At 36.5% G+C, this 15,444-nt stretch overlaps 2 protein-coding genes across 2 annotated transcripts in view; both read right to left on the minus strand.

Moving 5' to 3' along the window:
• The window catches only part of LOC138146178 (NACHT, LRR and PYD domains-containing protein 10-like), a 294,893-nt gene that overhangs the window by 192,457 nt on the left and 86,992 nt on the right, over positions 1 to 15,444 (minus strand). The window lies entirely within an intron of this gene.
• The window catches only part of CSMD2 (CUB and Sushi multiple domains 2), a 1,071,431-nt gene that overhangs the window by 144,822 nt on the left and 911,165 nt on the right, over positions 1 to 15,444 (minus strand). Inside the window, exon 40 of the mRNA XM_069067881.1 lies at positions 13,961 to 14,077. Coding sequence (XP_068923982.1) covers positions 13,961 to 14,077 — 117 coding nt within the window. The remainder of the gene's footprint in view (positions 1 to 13,960; positions 14,078 to 15,444) is intronic.

A 15,444-nucleotide genomic window follows, 5' to 3' on the forward strand; every position in this document is an offset into this window, starting at 1 on the left:
GGAAAGGATCTTGAAAATCATGGATTCCAAACTCCTTGTTTTACAGATGAAGAAACTGAAGCTTGGAGAAGTGAAATGACTTTCCCAGGATATTTCAATTGATTCTCCTATGACACAATCAAGGCATTTGACATCTTGCCTGTACTCCTCTGGGCATTCTCCATCCAGATGCTCAATGATCCCCTAGAATTCAACCCCATATTCCAGAGATGGTTGGGCCATGACAAGTGTACAGCAGAACAATTTACTTTAACATGAAGAAAACATATTGGATTTACATTCAGAGGACTTGAACTTAAATCTCCATTCTGGTCTTTGATCTTTGATATCTGTGTGAACTTGGGAAAGTTTTTTTACCTCTCTGGAATTTAGTTACTTCATATATAAGATTAAAAGATTAAACTTCCAGATCTAAATGAAAGGTCTTTATTCTTGGAATCTATACCTTTTAATGTAGTCTAAGGTCACATTAGCTCTTCAAGCTATCATATCACATTGATGACTCAGATTGGGCTTTCAGTCCAACGAAATTCCTGTGTTGACAATTAGAAGCATCTGAATCTATTCAGCAAAATATCACCTTAAGGTCTCTCCTATGATAAAATATGTTCAATTCATATAACAAAATTATATAAGATTCCTTGAAAAAATGTAACAAAAAATTGTTTTCTGATCTCCTGATTATTATCTTTAAATCTTCTGGAAGAGGAGATAATTAAAAGATATAGGTGAATTCTCCACATGGAGAAGAAACGAAAAATAAATGAAGCATATCTATTGCTCAGACTGTGACTCACAGTTACATGGACAACTTATAAAGCTCATTCATATCTATCATAGGTAATACAAATGGAGAATAAATTGGGCCCAGGATTAAAGAAAAAGAGAGAAGGCTTTACTGACTTCATGTAATTGAAAAATTCTTGCAAATAACCACCCTAAACTTCTCTCAGAAACAGTCATCTTTTTAATTTAAATGTTCTTCTATTGTTACTATGGGTAAAATGTCATCCTAATATAAACTAGGTTCTGAGTGTTACCTTCACATACTTTCATAAAATCAATAACTTAAGTTATATATCACTATAATGGTAAGGGAATTTGAAGATCTTTTCTATCCCTTAACGGGCCTCACTTGGAGCCCAACAAGAGAAGCTTGCTTAGGGGAGGCTTGTTTTTCAGGAAGGCCCACACCTTTTGTTACTTTGTAATTAGGAGGCAATGGATGTCATTTGACCCTGAAGAAGGGTGTTCACACACACACACACACACACACACACACACATTTGGGCAGATGAGACTCTGAGTAGCTGTTGAGCCCAACAGTTTTGAAAACCCAGATGTTGGTGCTTCTCTCTCTGGTAACTAACTATGTGTGTATGTAATGGTCAGACAGCTAGAAGCCCTGTCTATTGGTCTGTTGAATTGTGTTATTTTCTGTCTGTATTTTTGTCTGCTTGTAATTTCTATTTGTATTTTCTGAAGTTTGGGGTGCTGACTTTTTCCCCTGAACTAAGTGAATGATATATATGTTGGATTAAGATTGTTAACCCCTTTTGAGTTGCTTTCCTTTAGAAAAGAAGATCAAAGAACCTGTACTACCAGTCATCCTGGGTATGTTAGGGTGCTTGCTGTTATAATCACCCAAATATTAACATAATATCTCATCATCAACTTCACTCCAAAAATTCATTAAGAACAATAATCAAGTTTATAGGAAAATATTTCCACAGAATGCTTTCCTAAGTACATGATTAAATATATAGGCATACTCTTTTCCATGTGAGAATCTAAAACTGGCATATCTGAGTGTATTGCATAGTCCTATGGTCATGTGTTATTTTCTCTATGTGTATGTGCTCTATCCTCTGCAGACAGAGGGACACTACAGTTCATGCAGATAGACAGATTGATATATCAATAGATAGATGAGATATAGAGATATGAAAATATAGACGTGTATGTGTATTCTTACCTCTGTGTACAGAGAGTCATATTGGTATGCACAAGTAGTTTTGCCTCTGAGTATACACACCTTCATTAAAGTCCTGCTCTGGTGACTCATTGTGGCACTAAGGTCACCCTGAGTTCTTTAAAGGGTATGCGAATGGACCTCTAAAAAGGCCAATAAACTGTGAAGCCTTTAAGCATGGGTCTAGGGTCAGACTACATATGGTCATCTAAGGGCCAGACTATTTAAATTGGAGAGGCTTATCCAAAAGAAAGGCACAATATGATAATCTCTTCAACCACAACAATTTTCAAAGATCATCTAAGTCATGGCAGGGCCGTGATTTGTTCCAGTAATGGAAATATGTATAATGCTGAAGACACAGATTCAACTCAAGCACTGAGGTATGAACATACAGCTATATTTGTGGAGGCATATGCAAGCATATAGTTGTATATTTGTGCTCTCATCTATGTTTGTTTCATGTACGTATATATGGCAGGGTGCATTTATCTACTTAAAGATACAGGTGTACTTTCACCTGTGTGTTTGAACATGAAAGGACCTGTGAATATATACACACCCAGATGTCTGATTGTATTTTCTTCTATGTATGGACAGATACATATGTGTGAGCAAGAAAGAGTTAACCATTTTAATTTTTCTTTATGAAGAAATATGTACTGATACCCTCTTCACATGATGCACTAGTTAAGGCATAGAAAAGGATGTTGAAAGTCTGTAGAAGAATGGAGTTTGCTAAAACCTTCCATGATTAGGGTGCCAAGTTCACTAAATATAAAGGGTATCAGACTCCTTAGATACTTATGGGCAATGATAACAGGATTTAACACAAGGTTCATTTAAAGTTATAGGAGGGTGACCAGAATGAAGACAGAAAACACTCAGTGAGCATAATGCTATCTGATATTTATGGTTCATATTCTGTCACTGATATAGCTTTCAAAATTAACTATAGTTGGTTGATTAGCACAGTTAAGAGGCAGGTTTCAGTTTGAAAAATGCATTGGTAAGAGTCAAGAATAAATTCTCCACCTAACTAAAGTACATTACTTCATTTCAAGGAATAAGAATTCAATTGAGAGTTAGCTATGAATAGAATTAGAAGAATGAAGGCAAGCAAATGTCAAAATTTTCAAAGAGGAGGAAAGTAGATCCTTTAAACTATATGGCAGGGAGCTTGATGCCAGGTCCAGGAATAACTCTAACATTATAGGGATGTTTTGTGAGCACTTAGGCAGTAGCAAGCATAAGAACCAGCACTGGTTCATCAGTAAAATTTTATGCCAGACTAATACCATTTTTTTACCTGACAATATTGCTAGACTGGTAAAGTGAGAGTAATACACATGATAGACATGTATTTTAAACAATATAAAGAGAGTATATACTTTGTGTGGGCAGTCATGGTCTCATTTTTGTCTTCATATTCTCAGTCGCATAATGCCTACTACATAGAAGGTACTTAACAAATGTCTGTCCATTGATTTTTTAATTGACTCAGTCAGGCATGAGTGAGTCAGATACTCTCACGATATATTTTTCAATAATACAAAACTTTTTCAACTGGGCAAAAGCTGACCTAAGCATATTTGGAACTTGCTTAATGACCAAAACTAATTAATTATTATATGATTAATGTTAACCTAGTGGAGGATAAAGTGCCCACAGGGTGTGGTGCTGTCTTTATTTTATTTGATGTTTTTTATCAGTCACTTGGATTAAAGTAAAAATGATATGCTTATGAAAATTTGTTCTTCAGTCATTTTCAGTCATGTCTTTGTAACTCCATTTGGGGTTTTCTTAGCAAAGATACTGGAGTGGTTTGCCATTCTCTTCTCCAGCTCATTTTCCTGATGAGGAAAATGAAACAAACAGGATTAAGCAACTTGCCCAGGGTCACAGAGCTAAGCAACTTGCCCAGGGTTACATAGCTAGTAAGTGTCTAAAGTCAGATTTGAACTTGCAAAGATGAGTCTGCCTCACTCCAGGCCCAGCACTCTAGCACCACCTAACTGCCCCAAATTACTTATCAAATTTACTATTTTAAAAATTATCAAAGTTACTAATGAATAAAACTGGAAGGGCTGTCTAACATGCTGGATGGCAGAATCAGGATCAAAAAGGATTTCAAGAGATTCAATGAGCCTAATATAATAAAATAAAAGTCAACTTTAGTATAGGTTGTAAAGATTTGACTAGACAACAGTTCATGAGAAGAAACTGAAGGTTTTTAATTTTAAGTTCAACATAAGTGAACATCATGAAAAAGGAGTAATATAGCACAAAAGGTGGATTCTTCATGGCAAACTTATGGGAGGGAATGGATAAGAGTAGCACAGCATGCATTGACATGGATGGATTATGACCTACGTTATTCGAAGAATCATCTGCATCAATGAAATCACAGATTTCTATGAGAAAAAAAATAGTAACCAACATTTACATAGCACTTTATGATTTGAAAGAATTTTTTTTAAGCAATAGGGGTTAAGTAACTTGCTCAAGGTTACATGGCCAGTTATTTCTGGGTGTGGTGCTGAGTGTCTGAGCCCAGGATTCGATCTCCAGGTCATCCTGACACTGGAGCCGGTGCTCTTAGTCACTGAGCCACCTGGCCACCCCTAAGCAATTGGGGTTAAGAAACTTGCTCAAGGTTACACAGCCAGGTGCTTCTGGGCCGGTGCTAAGTGTCTGAGCCCGGATTCGATCCCCAGGTCATCCCAACACTGGAGCTGGTGCTCTTACTCGCTGTGCTACCTGGCTGCCCTGAAAGAATCTTTACATGTATTATTTTTTTTGAGCTTTAAAACTACTCTGTGAAGTAGGTACTTCAAGTATTATTCCACTTTTACAGAAGAAGACAGTGAAACTCAGGAAAGTTAAATGACTTATTCATAGTTGCACATCTAACAATGGCCACAGATGACATCTGAACCCAGGTCTCTCCTAATCCTAAATTCAGCACTCTTTGTTCTATAAATGTGCCTCAAGATTATCTCCATGTCAACCATGTTGATTTTGAGGTCTCAAGTGGAAATCTAGATGGAAGTATACAAGTTGCAGATGCAAGACTTGATATCAGACAAGAGATTCTTGATGGACATAGATCTGGGAGTCGTTTGTGTAGAGATGACAGTGGTCCCCACAGGAAAAGACAAGATTCCAACAGAGAATGTAGACTGAGAAAAAGGATCAGGACAAAATCTTGGGGAAAGTCCATTTATAGGGTGAGAGATGGATAACTGACTCCACAAAAAATAGATTGAGGAAGACTAGTCAATGGTCTTTTTGGGGGTAGGAGAGGGAATCAATTACCAACCCTCCACCTGCCTCCTCACTCATCTCACAATTAACTGAGAAAAGGAGAGGAAAAAAACCATCAGTTAAGAAAAACAACCCCACACAGGGACCATGTCCAAAAATGTATACCTCATGTCTGTCACCACTCTGTTAAGAGGTAGGTAACATGCTTCATCAAAGCTCTGCTGAAGAACCGCTTTCATCAGAGTTAAGTCTTTCAAAGTTGGTTTTTCTTTACAAAGTTGTTTTCCATATACAAACTGATCTGCTCACTTCACTTTCTGTAAGTTCATCCTACCCAGGCTTCTCTGAAATAATCTCTCTTATCATTTCTTAGACTGTAATAATATTCCATTACATTCATATACCTTAATTTATTCAGTTATTCCTCTTGTCTAAAAGACAATCTAAGGCATACACATAAATTCTAATCCCCACAATCCCCCCCTTTTTAAATTTCCTCTTCAGCATCTAGAAATTCTTTTGCTTGTAATTATTCCCTTCATATATCATCCTCTCTTAACTCTACCCCTATTCCTGTTTTTCCCTGCTGAGTTAATTTCTACATCATATTCTTTGAGTGTGTGTGTGTGTGTTTGAACATGTTGAATGGTCCTTTGTGCAATTCAGATAAAAGTAAGCTTCACATGATAATGTTGTCTCCATCCTTTTCCTCTTTTCCAGTTCTCATGTTCTCCAATTATGAGAAATAATAACTTCCACACTATTCTTCTTTTTATCTCCTTTCTCTTTCCCCTCTTTAAACCCTCAAAATAAAGCCCATCTTTTCCCAAGACCTCTGGTTTTCTTACTTAACTCTGTCAATACCCTTTGAAGATATGACAGTTCTAAGGGGACACTTTTTTCTTCTTTCCTTATTATAACATTATTAACATTTCATCATCAAACAATTCCTTCTAACTACTGAAATAAATTTATCTTTCTAGGTTTTCTGGACTTGTATATTTATATTTCAAAGTTCCTATACTTTTTCCTCAGATACACGTAGAAGTCCTCTCCTATTGCATTAAAAATCCACTTTTTTCTTCTTCTAAGGATTATGCTTAGCTTTGCAGGGTAAGTTATTCTTGTTTGCAGGCTTGTATCTTTTCCCTTTTGGAATACTGTATTCAAGATCTTTTCTTATGTTTTAATAGAAGTTGCCATATATTGTATGATTCTGACTGTAGTTCCTTAGAAACTGAATTGATTCAGATTTCTGGATGCTTGCAGCATTTTTTCCTTAGATGTAGGAGTTCTGGATTTTTCCTGTAACCTTCCTCAGATTTTTCCACTGAGGGTTCCTTTCAGGAGGTGATTTGTAGGTTCTATCTTTGCTTTCTGGTTTTCAGAGAACTGGGAAATTTTATTTATGATTTCCAGAAATATAGCGACACGGTTTTTTTAATCACAGTTTTCAGAGATTCCAGTGATTTTTAAATTTATTTCTCCTGCTTTCCAGGACAGTTTTTTTTTAATATCATATATCTTATATTTCCTTCTATTTTTTCCATCTTTTGATTTTGTTCTAATGTGTATATATACATACATAGACATATATACATTTTATATATACACACATATATGTATATATAGCTGTTTCATGGATTGTCATGGATTTCTGTTTGATATATTCTAGTTTACAGAAAGTATGTTTCTTATGGGTTTTTATCACTTTCTCTATCTAAGTTACTTATTCTCCCCCCAAAGCTTTTACTCAAAGATTTTATTTCATTTATATTTCTTGCTTCATTTCTTCATGCAATTCTTGTGGAAAATCCATTTTTCCTTCGAGTCTCCACTTGCAGTTGTTGTGGCATTAGGTCTGTAATAATTTTTGATTCGGCATGGTGTTTTCCATGATTTTCTCATGTCTCCAACTTTGGTTCCTGAATTAGGGCTTTGAGCCAGAACCGAACTCTATACCCTGACACACTTTTAGATGAGGTGATTGGCCCTGCTTGTTCTTGCCTGAATTTCTTGTCATAACCTCCACCTCTCAGGCTTAAGCCCCTCTCGATCCATGAGGTGTAGAGTACTACATCTCCAGGGCTCTCTCTGGCATCTCAGGACACAGTGTTAAGAGACTTCAGAGCCTCTGGGCTGTCTTGCTCTGTATCACTGATCAGTACCCATGATAGTTGCTTCCTGCTGCTTTTCCCCAGGACTTTCAAGGTCCTCACCCTGAGGCTTTCACCGGGAAGCCTTTCACTCCTACTGTTTCTGGATATAGAGCTTGGCAGACTACATGCATCCAGTCTCCAGCTGCTCTAGCATTCTCATTGCATAAGGGACCCCTTTCCTATTATCAGTAAGCTTCTGTTTGACTTTTTTGAGGGTGGAAGATTTTATTTATTGTAGTTTCTCAATGTATTCCCTGATCATTATTTCATCTAATGGGAATTTCAAGATTTTGCTGGAGCTGGTATTGGGGAACTAGGTAGCCTGTCTCCAGTTTGCAAAGGTCTTAGTTCTTGGCAATAAGTCCCAGCGTTCTTTCTATTGCCCTGCATTCCCTCTCTTAGTGTTCTGGTAACTTGAATTTTCTAAGTCTATGAGTTATGCTTCTCTACTCCCAAGCAAGCATGTGGACAGTCCTATTTACAGAGTAGAAAGTACAGTTTACCTGTGTCAGGGAACTTGAAAGGTCAGCCAGGAATAAACTGCTTTTCATCTCCCAGATTAGATGAGGGCAGCCTGATTGCAAAAACTGATACTGTTGCTGCAAGAACAATTCCCAGAGTGACAGACCTAAAGATTTCCTTAAGGGCAAGCCTGGGAAGAACAGATGCAAAGAGTGACAGAGTCCAAGGGTACTCAGAAAGATCAGACACATAGAAGATGAGATTGTACATTTTATTGTAGTCATCTATTCTGATGAACATTAGATAACTTAAATTGCAAAGTGTATAAGAGCTTTAAGTGTTCCTATTTGAGCCATTTTTTTCACATTACTGTGATTGTCATATCTATCTGCCTTTAAAGTTAGACACAAAACACATGCTTTGTGAATGGCATGTTTGCTTGTTTAAGAGGTGACAGAATTTCAATATTCTCTTTGTTCTTATATAACATGTCCATAAGCCATTGGCCACAAGGCTCCAAATTAAGTTCAGACTCCTTAGAATGGTATTCAAGTTTCTCTAGCTTTATATATCACTATTCCATTTCACATATGCTATGCTCCTGCAAAGCTGGACTAGCCATGAGTCAAGTTCACTAAAACCTTGTCCTATAACTTTCTACCCTTATTTACATAACTCCATAGACTACTCTCCTTTTCCATCTCTGCATGTTTAAATGTTACCTGACCTTTAAGATCCAGTTCAAATGCAGCCTCCTCCAGGAAACCTTCCCAGATATCAATAGCAGTCAGTGATTTCTCCCTCCTCACAACTCTCACAGAACCTTAACTGTACCTCTTTCGTACACTTGCCACATTTTATTTTATGTTATAATGATTTGTGCATATCTAGAGGATAAGATGTGATGCCTTAATTATCTATGTATCCTCCTGCATTGTCTACCACAGTCAAATCCTTGATTTAATAAATAAATTATCTATAATAGCTAGAACTAGACAGCTCTGTGGATAGGAGCATGCGGTTCACTTGTTCCATGTAGCCTGCTCCTAAAACAATTTAAATGCCATTGATCAGGGGAAAGACAAGTCTGACTGCCATCTAGTGGTACAACTGCCAGCAAGCCGACCAGCTGCCTACTGCTTCATCTAAACACACAGTGAGTCATATTGTTTGAATAAAATATTAAAAGAACAGCCAAAAAGTGTCCTCAATGAAATCCTGTGTGACTATAGTTTCTAATGCTATATCTGCCTCCAACATAGGACTTGCTGAAATGGACTTCTATTTATGTTACAATAAGTGATTAATATCTATGTCTGTGCACAATCAAGCACAACCGCCCCCAAACAAAAGACCTTAGCATTAGCTGAAAGCTCTTGCTACAGATCCCTGGTTCTGTGGTTCTTTCTAGTTCTTCCTACTTCTCATCCTAGTTTTTCCAGGATGAGAGGAGAATTTTTTTTTGGTTGTCCTTGTTGGGATTCTTTTGTACAAGTTTAGTTTTTTGTTTCTTTGTTTTAAATATTCATCTTCCCCTGTTCCTTTAATTTAAGTTCATGATAATTAGCAAGACGGTGTATCATCTTTTTTGATGGTGAGACCCTTCACAATATAGTCCTATACAAAATAGTGTGTACTACTGAAAGAAATCCACATGGATAAAGTCAAGTTGGACAATATAATGGATAGAATATCAGAATACTGGACTTGAAATCAAGAGACCTAAATTCAAATCCTGCCTCAGACATTTACTAGTGGTATGATCATACGGTAAGTCACTGAAAGGTTGTTTTAAGAGCTTCCTCATATTACACACGCATGCATATATACATATACATGGGAATTTTACTCAGTATATTTTAATACAGTTAACAGCTTCAAATAAAAATATCCTTAAACAACTTTTCCTCAATGGCTTGGATTTGGAAGAAATTTCTTTTCTCTTATAATTGGGGGTATAATATATGGATTTGACTAAACTGCTATTCTTGTAATGCCAAATGTTTATTAGGCGCATACTATGTATACAGTTCTTTGCTTTGTGCTTGAGATATAACAACAGTTTTAACACTGGCTCTACTCTTGACAATCTTAAAATCTAGGTGGGGACACAAAGGAGGGAAGAGGAATACAAAAGTAACTATTGTACAAGATAGACATAAGTCCAGAGGACAGGTATGGGCAAAGTGCTATGAACATATTTAGGAGAGATCCATTTCATATTATTTTGGGGGGAAATAGCCCTTAAAGTGGACCTTAAAGAAAAAGAACTTTAACAGGTAGAAATAAGGATAGAGTGTGTTCTAGGCAAAGGGGGTGGCTTGTCTGAATGAAGTGGTAGGAGAATACAGAATGACAATGGGAAACCATGGTCTAGTTTTGATGGAACACAGAGTGAATTAATGGAGAATAGTTAGGGCAAAAACTAGTTAAGTATTGAAGAATCAAACGGTGGAGGACCTTAAATGACAGGCTAAGGAATCTATATTTTATCCTATTACAAAAAGGTCAAAATCTGTAAACTCTTATGATAATTTTGGCAGTTATGTAAGGTTTGGATTATGGAAGGTAGAAATTTAATAGAGGTAGACTAATTAGGAGGCTATTGCAATAGTTCAAGTGACAGGTGATAAGGGCCTGAACTAAAGTGGTGGCAATAGGAACAGAAAAGAAGGAACTGATGTGAGCAAAATTGTAATGTAAATATGTAATATTCCCTGTGGTAGATGGGATCGTGCTATCAGTTGCTCTGAAGAAGTGGGTGGACTGTCTGGTTGACTCAAGCAGATTCTTATTAAAGGAGCAATATCATGGCTGATAGAAGCTCTGACTCTGCAATTTGATGAGAGAAGCCAGTAGCAGCATGAGGCTTTATGGAAATGTGGAAATGTGTGGGGACTAATTAGCAGGGTGGCTGCATGAAGACCTCACTTCTAGGGGCAAGATGTCACTTCTATATGGCAGCAGCTATTTTAGCCCAGGAAGCAAAAACATGGCTCTAGTAAGTTTAGAATAAGAAGACTGAAGGATAAAAATCCTGGGCTCTACAAATCCAGTATTTTGTATTCTAAATTAAATATTTGATATTTGTTCCCCATTTCTCTGAATTGCTGGTGAAAATCTTTTTCCTTCTGTTGCTGGATGAGTTCAGAACAAGTTGGGAGCAGCTAGGTGACACAGATAGACTGCTGGCCTTGGAGTCAGGAAGCCTCATCTTTGTGAGTTCAAATCTGGCCTCAGACACTTACTATCTGGTGACCCTGGGTAAGTCATTTAACTCTGTCTTGAGGAAACCTTGTTTCCTCATCTGTAAAATGAGCTGGAGAAGGAAATGGCGAACCACTCCAGCATCTCTGACAAGAAAACCCTAAATAGGGTCACAAAGAGTAGGACATGACTGAAACACCTGAACAACAACAATGAAGTAAAGGCATAAGCACTGGCAACAGGGAGAAGAAGCAACGGAACAGGATTCTTCCTACAGCTCTGAGAGAGTCATGATAGTAGAGCAGAAACAGTGCTGGATTTGGAGTCAATAGATACCTGAATTCCAATCTAGCCTCCAACAACGACTAGTTTTATGCCCATAGGTAAGTCATTTAACTTCTCACCAATTTTCTCATTTCTACAATAAAAGTAGTAACACTTATGTATTTGTGTCTCATGGGGCTTTGGGGAAAATCAAATAACAGGATTCGTATAAAGCACTTTGTGAAGCTCTTAGTTCTCTCTCTATGTTGGCAATTATTGTTTTGAGGGTTCAAGGCAGTAATGTTAGTGTTTATAGTCACAGAGGATATGAGCTTCATAGGGGATTTCTGAGCTTGGAATATCCAGATTCCTGTCTTGAGTAGCATTTACCTTCTAAGCTAGAAGCATGGGGAGTAAAAGAAGTTGAAGTATTTCCTATTTGAATTTTTACAGGGTTTTTGGATTTTACTTTCTTTTTAAAATCATTCCCATATAAGAAACATTGAAAAATAAGGTCATACTTTGCAATAAAGAGCTTATTTAATTTATAGTATATTTAAATTAATAGCATATTTAAATTTGTTCAGTATGACCCAGACCCTGAGCAGGAAGGAAGGTCAAAAGAGATGTGATAATGTTGAGAACTCTCTGGAGATTTTTTAGAAGGAACCAAGAGATTATCTAAACAATCTGATTCATTTACACCCCATCTAGGCCATTCTAAATGTAGCTTTCTGTATTCTAACATCAGGGTGAGGGGCTGAAGTGTAGCCCTCTCTCAAATGGTGGAGTACTATGGCAAAATTTTGAACCTAGGAGTCACCTCTCCATTTTACCCAAGCACCCAAAATAATCTACCTTATTCTTCAACTGGTGTCCATATACAGCGAATGTAAACTCATTTCTATATTAGCCCTGGAGGGTAGTCATAACTAGATAAATTTAATATCACACTGGTGAATATGTATATGTATGGATATAGAAACAGAATTCTGAGACCAAACAAAAGCAGATTTGGGATAATTTTTGCTATAAAGTCACTCCAAGAAGATGGATAATTAAGAGTAAACTGATTTGATAATATTCTCTTTCCTGGGATGATAATAGGGGTTGGAGCCATCTCTCATTCACCATCTTCCCATATCTCCTGTCTTCTGAGGGTGAAGTATGAAACAGTTATAAGGCACTCAGCCTCTGGCAGCAGTCAAGTGTGATGGGAGTGACAAGTCAACTTTTTGAAATTTAGAGTCTACAATTTCTTTTGTTTTTACAGACTGTTCAAGGTCCCATGTATTACAAGAAACAATCAAGTTGGTTTCCTCAAAACCACACCTGCTTTTTCCTATCTCCATATCTTTGTTCAAACCATTCTCCAATTTAAAATTTTAAAATTAAAAATTTAGCCTCTCTCTTCCGCCCTAACCAAGCTCACATGAATTCTATACCATCTCACAGAGCCTTGCTCTCTTTTGACCTCCTATAGCAAGTACTACCTGTGCATTTATTACATATCACCTTGTATTTTCTGTTTCACATATATTAAGTATGTTGTCTCCCACATTAGAATGCAACTTCCTTGAGAGCAGGGACTTTTCTGACTTTTAGTGTTTAAGGTTTGTTGATTGATTGATATTACTCTTTCTAGGGAGACTCTTCTTCCCATGTTTCCCACAACATTTAGCACAAGGATGAAAAAATACTAAGCGACCATTAAAGACTTGTTAAATAATAAGGCAGCTACCAAAATTTGGATTTTGTTATTTTTCTTGATTTGATTCTTGTTCCCTCAAGCCCTTAATTTTCTGCCTAGGGATTTTGGTTGGCTTTACTGAAGTTCCTAAACCAGAAGGAATTACCTAATTCACAGAAAGGTTCTAATATACTGCCTGGAACCCATTACTAAACTACAAGTTCCCTAAGAGCTGGAGTCATGTCTTCTCTAAACTATTCTACTTCTCCTCATGCAAAGACCAACTCTCTTCAATAAGCCTGTAATTAACAGTTACTGAATTCAGTTTGGAAGAGAAAACTCTTCACTGTACCTTATTTCTGCCCCTAGCACCTTTTAAAATAGCTTTAGCCATCAAAGTGAGACACCTCTCAGCTTTGGCACATGTTGTAAATTGTCTGTTTTCCTTCCATTGGCTAAAGAAATACATCTAGTTAGCAACTCTGACCCTTTCTTGGTGAATGAAAACAGTTCTACACATTGCCCAAGCACTGGATCTTTCCATATAGGATGATACTGAATAATATACCATCACAACTTAAGGCTCATCTCAAATGGATAAATCCTATTTTAAAGATATATCTCTGTATTATTTTAGATTCTAAGTTTCTTGATTTTAGGTCATTTCTCAATCAGTACCTGGATTTCTTAAAAAATTTCAATGTTTTTCAAAACACATTCCTATCTATAACTTTCATTTTACCCTGACAACAATTTTTCATGAGGCAGATGGAGCAACGATTATTCTCCCACTTAACAGATAAGCAAACATGCTTAAGAGACTTGCCCAAAGTCACAGAATGACATATGCAAAGCTGGGACTTGAAACCAGAATTCTTGGTACCTTTTCCAGGGTTCTTAAAATAAGAGACACAGTCTCCTTGTGGCCATAAGACTTACCAAAGCCCACAGGTAATGTTATCCTCCAAGAGCAATCCATGTTGCTCGGGTAGTTTCCTGGAAATCCAGGGCTCAGGATAACCCCTTCCATCTCCTCAACAGTTCCCCCACATTGAGCTGTGAAAATATAACAGGGGAAGAAGTATTAATGGGAAGTGGGAACAAGTTTTCTAACCATGAGGAGTTTTAGTCCAGGCAAGCACTAAATAAACCTGCAAAGGAAGAAAGAATCAATGTCATTGTAGTGACCTGGTAGGACCACCTGCTATTAGAACAGCCCTCCTGTCACTTACATTTACAATTCTACTTCCTTCAGAAAGCCTTCTCAGATTGAGCAAAAAAGAACCAGTAGAAACCTTGCCTTTTTCCTCAGTTTTGAACATGGAATTTCCATCACTACTGCTTCTGAGTCCATTGTTCAAGTTTTGCAGTTAACATTACCTCCTAACATTCATAAAAATACATTTAGTTTTGAATTAAATTTGATATAAAACCTGTGTGTCACATGCACATAAAAACAGGTATTAAGAAGTGTCTCAATCTGTATTCCCTGAAAGTCAAATTTGTGTTAAAATTATACTATTGCATATATATGTATATGTATACATATATATAAACACACACTATATATATATATATATATACTATATTATTAGTATACTATACTATTAAAATGATACAAATGGATCAAGGCATATAAATAGGCAGTTATTTTTAAAAGGAAGATACGTAAAGTCTCAAAAGTCCTATGGAAAAAATCACTAATAATTAGAGAAATGGAAATGAAAATAACTCTGAGGTTACACTTCACACTCAGATTATCAAAGTTCATAGGAAAGGAAAATGATGAATATTGCTAAGACTTAAAGAAAAAAGGCACAGTAACACATGGTTGGTGGAGCCATGAACTGGTCCAGCCATTCTGTTCTATTATTGTTACAGAATAAATTGCTTCTGTTTTGTTTGTGTCACAGGAACAATTTATTCAGTAACAACAACAACAACAACAATGTAAATACAACTTTGAAAGAACTAACATTGCTCAATGTGGCAATGAACCATGATTCCAGAGGATAGATCATGACCAGTGAAGAAATTTATTTTGCTTGACACTGCATATTTGTTACAAGAGTACTATACTTATTTTCTTTTAAAATGGGCAAAAGGAAGAGAGAGGAAGAGAAAATAATATACTTATTAATTGAAAAATTAAACTATGTAAAACTGTGTACTTAACAAGGTTCTTAAAATTATGACTGGTATCATACTGTATTGCAAACTTAAGAAGTCAATATTGTTATTGAGACAAAAAGTGAAATGTGGTCAAATAATGTTTTGAAATTTTTACTTATAAATTATATTTATACCTTAAAAGATCCATTATTTAATCAACATGAGTGCATGTTCTCTCTGCTGACATCTTCAAACTTAATATATGATCTGTCTCCATAACTGCTATGTCCAAATTAATTTCAGCTTTCTGA

Source organism: Petaurus breviceps, unplaced genomic scaffold (genome assembly GCF_028583685.1).
Source record: "Petaurus breviceps papuanus isolate PSGF00001 unplaced genomic scaffold, PetGlider_PUasm1.0 90760, whole genome shotgun sequence".
Lineage (NCBI taxonomy): Eukaryota > Metazoa > Chordata > Mammalia > Diprotodontia > Petauridae > Petaurus > Petaurus breviceps.